This window comes from Plasmodium cynomolgi, chromosome 5 (assembly GCF_000321355.1).
Source record: "Plasmodium cynomolgi strain B DNA, chromosome 5, whole genome shotgun sequence".
NCBI classification, from domain to species: domain Eukaryota; phylum Apicomplexa; class Aconoidasida; order Haemosporida; family Plasmodiidae; genus Plasmodium; species Plasmodium cynomolgi.
The window spans coordinates 744,128-754,381 of record NC_020398.1 but is presented as its reverse complement, the minus strand read 5'-3'; the positions used below and the strand labels follow the sequence as shown (position 1 = coordinate 754,381).

Genomic DNA, 10,254 nt, shown 5'->3' with positions numbered 1-10,254 from the left:
CATGTTGTATATACATATTTATTTGTTTAAAATTTATTTTTTGCGTCTTGCTTTTAATTATTATATTAAAAGTCTTTAACGAATATAAAAATTTCGGTATATTTATAGTGCAACAATTAATTGTATAAATTATTTTTTAATTATTAACCATTCCACTATTAAAATAATGAACAAAATATGTTTGAAAATGCACATGTTTAAGAAAACTTATGGAAGGCATTACTTCATAGCTTTTACATAGTAAATAAATTAATGAAATACATTATTTAATATATGTAAAGTTGAACTTATATTTACATTAACATACGTTAACTTCATACATATAATAAATGTTATTGAAATAATAAGATTATTCCTTTTATGGAACCATGTCTTTTGTTTTAACGGTCATATGAAGTGAACACATCATAACAGAAATTATATTTGACTACACTTCAAGTTCATCGCGCATTGTCAATGTCCTAGTGTTATCATAAACAAATTGGGTATTTTAACTTATACACTTAAGGAAATTCCTTGTTCCATTAGAATATGAGCAGACAATTTATAAAAGAAAAACCTCACAGAAAATTTTGTGTGCTTACATGTTTGGAACATAATTATATATGATGAAATGAAGAATATGCGTGTTTTATATCCTTTTGAATATATTATTTTTTTGAAAATACATAATGCTAATTTCCAATGTTCTTAACCATGATGGATGGAAGTTTTCCAAATTTTAAACTTTTGGCTTTCATCAAATTATACTAAGAATTAAGCCTTGTGTGGCATTCAGCGTCCAAATACCTCATTTACGATAAGCACAGCTCTGGTACTGGAAACCCCGAATTTGACAACAGTTTAAATTAAACTACAATGCTTTATTTCTAATTTTTGTGTATCATATAATTTTAACATGAAAACTTAATTTATTTTTTTTCTACATGTTTTTTTTTGCAACAAACAAAATGCATTAACTAAGTGTGTATTTCATAATTTATCTTTACACATCAATACAAACATATGAAGAAAGGTAAAAGAAAACTTTGCTATATGTACTTATATAAAATAGTAAGCGTTAAGTCAATTTACGTGTATTATTACAAGCATAAAAAGACGCACAATCGGAGGCTAAAAATATTTCGGTTACCCATATAATTTGTTAATTCTATTTTTTTTTGCGTTTTCACATAAAAGACATGTCCTTAAAACTTTTAAATATTTTATAAAAAGAAGACAAAACTTCGCTCATATTTCATAAAGGAAAGCAAATGTTTGTTTTGCATTTCCCCTTGTTCACGATTTTAATAATCTATTGTTCTTTACTAAGATAACACAAATTTTAGTAAATAACAACTGACGGGACAATCCATTTAAAACTTATTGATTTGCTATCCTGCTATTTTTTATGAAATGTAGACAAAAGCATCTTTTTTATCTTATGAACATATTTTTTCATTTTATTTTGCCTTCAGAAGTTTTAATGACCTTCAATGTACCATATAATTGCAGATTAAATAGAAAGAAACGTAAAGCACACGTTTATAATCAAACGTACATTTTACTTTAAAGCATATATAGCCTTGTATGTGCGTAAAAAATGATCATTCTTTTTCTTAAATATGCATATGCATTTTTATATATACATATAAAAATAAGCTCATAGATAAGTTTGGATCCTCTCCTTTGGTTTCTATATATGACAAGACAAATTCTTACATAATTTCAAAAAAAAAACATAGACTTAAAAAAATCATTTCTTTATGGCAGGTAGTAGTGTGTGAGTGGAGAACAATATTGTAAAACTGTCAAATAATACAACACATTTTAAATCCAGTTGTGCGTTATTATCCTAATAAGTTTCATTATAATCTATACACTTTGCTAGGTTTTGTATCTTTGTAGAAAATAATGATGAAATGAGAAGTTATGCTTTTGTATCCAAAAAAACAGGCACACATTTGTAAAAACTATGCTTCTATATATTTATTTTGACCTCTTTAAAGATGTAACCTCTGAGAAATTAGACCAATTTATTAAATAATTTTAATGTTTTTTTCATTTTTTACTACTATTTAATAATGATACCCTTGTTGCAACATTTTGTTAGCTCTTTCGATATGCATTTCATTTATTTGTCAAAATGGTAAGAAATATAAATCCACGATTCAGAATCAGCAAGAGTACAAAATCGTAATTTACTTAAAGCATCGCACATTTTATTGCGTACAATTTTCGTTCCGTAAAACTGATGAATCAATTAAAAAATATGAATTCTTTTCAAAGGAAAGTGAAATGATAAAAACATTGCTTTTTTATAACAAAAACGTACAACTAAAATTCCTTTTTCTATTTTATTTTAAGGAATTTTATATTTTTTGTTTATAACGGTTGATGTTTTTTTTTTTTCGTGCGCGTATTTTTTCTACATTTTTTTCGATCTTTGCTTTCGTACAATTTTGTTAAAAACGCGAATTTTGTTTTGGTGAATTTATTTATATACAGTACTAAAAAATATTTTTATATATGTGCTTTATCATTTTTTTTTAATATCAATATGAAATTATTAAGTAGTGAAATTAACTTAGATTTATGCGCACAGATACATACACTTGCATACGTACCTACATACGTTTGTCGGAATTATATACAGGGCACAGAACACACAAAAAATAAAAAAAAGGAAAAGGCTTATTTTGAGAGTACCTTATTTTGAAGAGACAAAATGACATAACATGAAACATGCTTTCCTTCTAATTTTATTTTTCCTTTTGTTATTCATAGCACAACATGATATTACATCATGCTTCCAATTAAAAACTACACCTTTCTTTCTTAATAACCAAAAATTTACGTCATACACACAAAAGGGCAGCAATAAAAGGGCAATCCTTAGATTAGAAAAATCGTTTTGTGCCCATGGAAATTCCTTAAAAAGGTCAAACGTCGATAAGAGCGATGTGTATGAAAATGTAGAAAAGTTCGTTACAAATAGTCACTTCTCTAGCAGAAGTGAAAATGATAGTGCCAATGCCAAGAACCTAGATAGATTCACTTCTAGTTTTGCGTCAAGTCCAGATGTGTGGAATGAAGTAGTCATAGACGATATGAACAGCAAAGATGTTACACACTTAACAAAATTTTTGTATGCAGAATATAAAAGAGCATTTGCGTCCATTGCTGAAAAGAGAAATAATGCAGACAACACCTTCAACTCTGAAAAAATAAAATCGTTGTTTCTTTCCGTTGGGTCCGTTGCAATTGATAACATGAATACAGATGAATTTTTTAAGCATTTAGAAAGCTATTCTCTTTTGCTAAAATGGTGCAAAGATAATTATGTCTCTTTTAGTTTTATTAAAAATGAAATCGGAAATATAATGAATACAATCATAAAGCACTCCCAGAATTATCTACATGACAAGCACATATGTGACAGGATGAAAAATGAATTTGTAAATATGCACGATCTCATAAAAGATATAAAAAAGAATGATGCAATAAAAATGAATATTAAAAGTTTCTTTTCTGTGTTAAGCACCAACGTGGTTTTGAATAACAATTATGTATTTCATTTCCTAACAGAAATATTCTCAGCGTTGAATTTGCTAATACGAGATAACCCAGATTTAATTCATCATTATGAGTACATAATAAATCCCCATTTCTTCTTTATAAGTATTTTTTCCCTGTATTCTTATAATTTAAGCCAAGCTCGTTTTTATTACGTAATGCTATTAATTCATAATCAAATAAATTTGGACAATGTAAAGGAAAATGTTGCGAAATATGATGATACCTTAAATTATAGTGAGTACAAGAACCATATACTTAACACCATTTTTGAGAAAGAAAAAAAGGAATGTGAATATATTAAAGGGGTTATTGCAAATAGCAAAAAAGGTGGTAGCACTATTGTGGAAAGGAAAAACGAGATGCATAATGAAAGCTTAAATAAGGACCCAAGCGATGAGAAGGAAGGAAAAGACGCTATATTAAATGATGAAGAGGAGTCGTTAGTCAAGGGGTGCAAACATGTACTATTTAAAGAACTATATGACAATGTCTTCATAAAAGTTTTATTATTTTATGTTTTCTTTTTTTTCAGTGATCACTATTTTTGCACTCTTATTTTATTAAATTTTAAGAATTCTATAAAGGACCGAAAGAAGGACGGTCGCTTGTTGCAAATTGTTAATTATTTATTTTCTGTGTTGCTAGATAGTTTATACCCAGTACGAGATTATTCTAATATAATCTTGCTTTTAAGTTTATATAAAAACAATTTTAACGCACTTGATGATAAAAGTTTAAGTGCTGTGAAGAAAATTTTTAATGCAGTTGTAGATGACAATATGCTGGAAGAAACTTCTGGCGAGATATCTAAATTACTCTTAGATATTAGCGAATCGATTAAAAGTGTGGAGAATGAAAAGAATCGCATGAATAAAAACATTACAAGCAATTCTAATGAGAGCAAAAATGTCGGGGAGCAGTTATACACGAATAACACAATTTTGAAGGAGGGCGGCAGTAAGGAAGAAATTGCCAAATTCGACGGCGATCGGGTCACTGAACAAAATAGGGAATCAGAGACTCAGATCGTGGAACATAAAGACGCAACTGTAAACGATTCGAATAGCATGAAAGACAAGTTTAACAAATATCTGCTGCGTCTGCTGAAAAACAAAGCGTATGACAAAATTGAACGCTTAGAAAAAAGAGATAATTTATATGTAAATAACAAAACATATAGTTTGTTTATTCAGTCCTTTTTGAGCAACCATAAATATGATCGAGTGTACAAGGTTTACAAAAAGATGAAAATGAAGAAGAATATTCCTATAAAATATTTAAATGCAAAAAATTTGATACACAGTTTTAAGAATTGTAATATAGACAAAGGGCACGTGCTGAATGAATTACAACTAATTAGTAAATCTTACTTATATTTTTCTAAAGACTGCTATTTCGTACTGACGAAAACGATGCTGTACAAGCATATGTGCGATTACTTAAAAAAAAAATGTGACATGAAATTAATGATCGATATTTTTAACTTTAATGAACTTTTAAAATATTTCATAAAATTTAAAAGCTTTATTAATATAAAAAAGTTATATTTCCTTCTACTCAAGTATTCGTACATTAAAACGTACAAAACTTACGTGATATTGATAAGATTTTTTAACAACCTGAATTATGAATCTGAGAAGGGAATCGCGCAGGAAGAGGTAAGGCCGGTGATCGAAGGCGCAGCGGAGGGATCCTCAGTAGAATGTGTAAAAGAAGACGCAAGCGCAGCGAAGGACTTGAAATGCCCTTTTGAGAAAAACATCGAAATTTACAACGATATAGTAAATCTAAGAAAGAACAAGCTGTCTTATTATATTTTCCAAGGGATCAATTCGGATGAGGATTTTAATTTATATAATAAAGTTTACGAAATTGCGAAGAAAGATAAATATGACATGAGTTTGTTTATCTTAAGTAATTTTATCACGGAGTATATTTTTATGGATTATGGTTCGGATGACATAGTAGAAAGTGAATTGACGAACGTGAATAACATACTGAACATATTTTTCGAGGCCATAAATCTGTTTTTTCACAAAGAGAACTACAGAATAACTGTAAATATATTTTTCTTCCTTCTCCTATTTTTAAATTATTATGTGACAAGATACACAAAAAAGGATTTAAAATATTCGATTTTTTTGAAAAAAAACATCTTAAACTTTTTTTTGTCTAACAATTATGAAGCAATTAAAGTAAATAGCGATGATGTCTATTCTTATGTGCCACACTTTATATTACGTACTGTATCCGTGTCTGTAAATCATTTGAAGAATGCTCACAAATTGAAAGAAATCATTTTAGCCGAACGGAATTTCGATTTAAGTGATTTTAGTAAAAATGTGATTCTTGCCCCGGCAGTGAACTGCAAAAATATAATGTCCATATTTCTACTTTTGAAGAACAATTTAATTATGTGTGACAAAACGATGGAGAAGGATCTGTATGATAAGCAAAAAAGCAACAACAATAAAGTTACGCAAAATGTGAGTGTTCATGCAAAAGGAAGAAACTACTTATATAGAGACGTAATTGAAAAAAATTACAGTGAACAGAACGGGAGTACTGAACAGAGCGCTGCACCTTCTACCACATATAGTGACGTTGCTAATGTATTTGTGAAGCTAAAATATACAATTGGTTCAGACAGCATCAGCGAAGATTCCTTGAAAGGTTTTTTATTCAACAAACTGAGAATCCACGTAAATAGGAAAAACACAGATGCGTTAATCACCACACTGAGGGATATATTTTTCACCTACAACAATATAATATATTTAAATTCGAGAGACTTTCTTAACATTTATGAAAAGCTCAGTTGTGTTTACGACAGCGTGTTAGCATTCCTAACCATTATATTTTTCCTCGAAAGTAGGAGAAACGTTAAAGAGGGTACCGCTGCTACCGTCACAGCCGCTACTGCTACTGCTACTGCTATGGATATCATTGCATTACCAGGTGGGCACCCCGTGGGTAGCGGCACAAAAGAAGTGAACTTTCACGAATACATTAGTATGTTGAAGGCCATGGACAAGGCATACTTTAAAGACATCCTAAATAGTCCTACTGTATGCAAACTTTTAAAGAAGTACGAAAATTTTATTCATATGTGCCTATATTTTGATTTAAATAAAAAGAAAGTGGGCAACGTTACAACTCTTTTGGACGTGTCGAGGAAGGTACGAACAAATAAAAAATGGCTGTACTCGCCAATTATCTGCTACGAAGTTGATGCCTCTGTACGATGTGGCATAGTGCTATATGCACACACCGGGTTATGTCTACTCATCCCCGATGGTGCCATTTACAAACGAGTGCGTATTTCCATTTCTCCCCCCTGTTTTCAGTGTGACATTCGCGTGAGCACAGAAACGCTGATAGACGTTTTTTCCCTGTACTTCGAGAGAAAAATGGTAGATGAGAAATTTCGCAAAAAAAGGAGTTATGCCTTCACCGTGCTGATACTATGCCTTCACTGTGCTGATACTATGCCTGCACTGTGCTGATACTATGCCTCCACTGTGCTGATACTATGCCTCCACTGTACTGACAATATGCCCCCTTTTCCTTCTCCCTTTTCAGAACGATTTAATATTCAAAGAGTTCGAATCATTTTCCCGATCTGGGGGGACAACAAATTTCGAACTGTATTACACTGTCATGAAGGCAGCGTTTTTCGAGGGTAAGTGGAGTAGGAAGCGGATGGCACGTGCGCATACCTGCAACTGCAATTGCAACTATGCATGTTTCTTTATTATGCTCATGTCCGTGACACTCTCACGTGTAGCACTTCCCTACAGATGAAACAATTTTTTAACTTCCTCCACCCCAATTTCACCCGCTTTTTATTCCTCACATTCGTAGAAAACGCTAAAGTAGCCCTGAACGTCTTGAACGATGTGCTAAAATTATTTGACATAAGACGAGTTCCCTTAAACTTCTTTGAAGGAATTTTATTAATTTTGAAAAAAAAGGGAAATACAAAGATTTATATCAGTCCATTGACAGGCTACACAGGGAGCTAATCAATTTTGAAAAGAATAAGCAATCTGCTGATTTAGAAAAATTGGCCGCTGATGTGAGAAGCGATTTGCACAAAAGTAAAGCAGAAAGGCAGTTTTAAGCGGAAATTGGGGAAGTTACATGTTTAATATAGCTTTTCCACTATGCAGTTTTGCTGGTCTTTTTGCGTATAATATTTTATTTTATATTTTACTTTATTACTTTTTTTTGTGTGTTTTCTTCCATTTAATATTTTCACACATCACCCTTTATGTGTATCTCTTTGCCAATTTGTAGTCACAATTATGCTTTGCACGAAATATACATTTTTTCGTTTGTTTTTAATTTTATCTCATTCAACTTAAAGCATTTGTTTAAAAACAAACACAGGTGCGATATATATGTATACTATTCCCCAAAAAAAAAAAAAAAGTTCAGACTTCGCAAAAAAAAAAAAAAAAGGCAAAATATTTACTTCTTTAACATAACCATTTAGGTTCCTTTAAAGGTAACCCTAAACTGCAAGATGCAACAAAGAGTAAGGTGCACAGTAGGCTAAACATATGACTAAATTGGGGTCATAAAAAGGGGCACCCAATGTAGCATCAGAAGCGTAAGGGGCAAAGATTGCAATTTGGATCATGTCCTTGCAATGCGTATTCGGTAATGTACACGTCCTTTTCCCTTCCCTCATAGAGGGCTTTTTTTTTTTACATATGTAAAAATACATGTATAAAAAATGTTCAAAGGGGTGTGAAGCAAGCATATTTGGGGTCAAATAAAAGCGCGCAAAACGCATTTCATCTTTGTTTTCATAAAACGAAAAGGATGAAAAATTAGGAAATAGTAAAATGCGCGCGAGTGGTATTTTTTTCCACATTTCCATTTGTGCATTTATGTACTTTTCACCCATGCCTTTTGCGATCATGAACTTTGCTGCTACGCACTTTCTGCTTTGCACTACTTTTCCTCCCCCTGCTCTGTTTTAGAGAGTTTGCACTTTTCATGAATGTTTTTCTAAACAAGGAGGACACGCATAAACCCCCCCCCCGCATGGCCCCCCTTTCGCTGACGCCAAGGAGGAGAACAAGACAAAGAGGTGAAATTCTCGATACCCCCGATATGCAACCATGTACATAAAACAGATAAAACTTAAAGGGTTCCGGACCTACAAAAATGAAACGACCATTGATTTTACCAAGGGGATTAACTGCATAGGTATATCGGACACCGCCACTGTTATCATTTCGCGCAGCTTCATTTTGTTCGTTCTGCAAGCCGGGTGGAGCAGCGTGGACCCCAACACCAGACACGAGGCACACACGTGTAGAGGCAGATGCAGATGTGTGAGGCCCATTTTCGTCACTCCTCTCATATGTTTTCCTTTTTTTTTTCTTCGCAGTGGGGTTTAATGGGTCCGGGAAGAGTAACATCCTGCTAGCCATCGAGTTCATACTGAGCGACATGTGCGAGTACAAACAGGTTTTTTTACACGAAGGAATAGGAAATGCAGTGAGGAGCTGCTACGTAGAAATAATTTTTGACAACTCGGAAAAATATTTTAGCATGTTTAAAGAAAACGAAATTAAAATAAAAAAAGTTATGGAAAATATGAAATGTGAAATTTACGTAAATGAAAAAAATATCAGTAAAAATCAATACGTAGAATTACTCGAAAGTTGTGGATTATGTGTTAACAATCTGTATAATATAATTAAGCAAGGACAAATAATAAAATTAAGTAACATGAAAGATGAAGAAATTTTGAATTACTTAAAGAGTATACTGGGAGCGAAAATATTTGAAGAAAAAAAAAGACGCTCTATCAATGCTCAAAGAATGTGATGCCAAAAAAGGGACCATCGAAAAGGAGTTTCAAGAAATGAATGCAAAGTTGGAAAGTCTACAAGCTGAGTTTGAACATTTTCTAGCATATAAAAAATTGGAAAAAGAAAAAGTTCATTTAGAATATCATTTGAACGAAATAAATTACAAAAATGTATATAAAGAAACACAAACGCTGAAATCTAAGTTGCAAGAATTGAAGAATAAAACACAGGACGAAGACAACAGCTTAAGCTTAAGCAACAACACCAAGTCGGAGTATACGGAACAGCTGAACAAAATGAAGTTAGAAATTGTTTCTTATCAAAATGAGCTGGACAAATCGGTGTCGGAAGAAATACAAAACAAAAGAAATATTATACACCTCGAAATTCTAATTGACGAAAAAAGGAAGGAGAAAAAATTGAAGGAGTCCAAAAATAAAAGCAAAATTGAAAACCTTAACCAGATTAATGATTTCATTTTGCGCGTTAATGAGAAGCTTCAGAGTCTGAAGAGCGTTATCAACTTGAAGGAGAGGGAGATAGAAGACAAGCACAACGAGATAAATATGGTACCTGCGCATTTACACGCGCATGTCAGCGCGACCTGCTAAGCACCCCTACACACATGTGCACTAACGCAGAGTGAACCACTGAATGTTGGCACCTTCCCTTTTCTCACTTCTCTTAGTTGCTGTCGGCGAACCAGACAAAGAACACCAAGGACGGGAATTACTCTCATAATGTGAAAAAAATTGAGAAGATGATAGGCGACATCAACACGGAGTTGTCCGTCCTGGAGAAGGAGGTAACAGGAAAAATGGCTCAAAAGGTGGTACAAATGCTGCGGGAACGTGGCAAAAAAAAA

The 10,254-nt window shown here is 32.3% G+C and overlaps 2 protein-coding genes across 2 annotated transcripts in view; both read left to right on the top strand.

Annotated features, from left to right (window-relative positions):
• Window positions 1–2,717: 2,717 nt before the first annotated feature.
• On the top strand, window positions 2,718–7,583 carry PCYB_052720 (hypothetical protein; the record flags this gene model as incomplete). Its single annotated transcript, XM_004221153.1, has 4 exons — window positions 2,718–6,737; window positions 6,906–6,971; window positions 7,141–7,240; window positions 7,423–7,583. 4 exons carry the CDS (start codon window positions 2,718–2,720, stop codon window positions 7,581–7,583), a joined length of 4,347 nt encoding a protein of 1,448 aa, XP_004221201.1.
• A 1,107-nt stretch (window positions 7,584–8,690) lies between these two features.
• PCYB_052710 (chromosome associated protein) overlaps window positions 8,691–10,254 on the top strand; it is a gene marked incomplete at its 3' end in the record, with an annotated part of 6,783 nt that continues 5,219 nt past the window's right edge. The window contains exons 1-4 of the mRNA XM_004221152.1: window positions 8,691–8,778; window positions 8,963–9,405; window positions 9,443–9,958; window positions 10,078–10,194. The remainder of the gene's footprint in view (window positions 8,779–8,962; window positions 9,406–9,442; window positions 9,959–10,077; window positions 10,195–10,254) is intronic.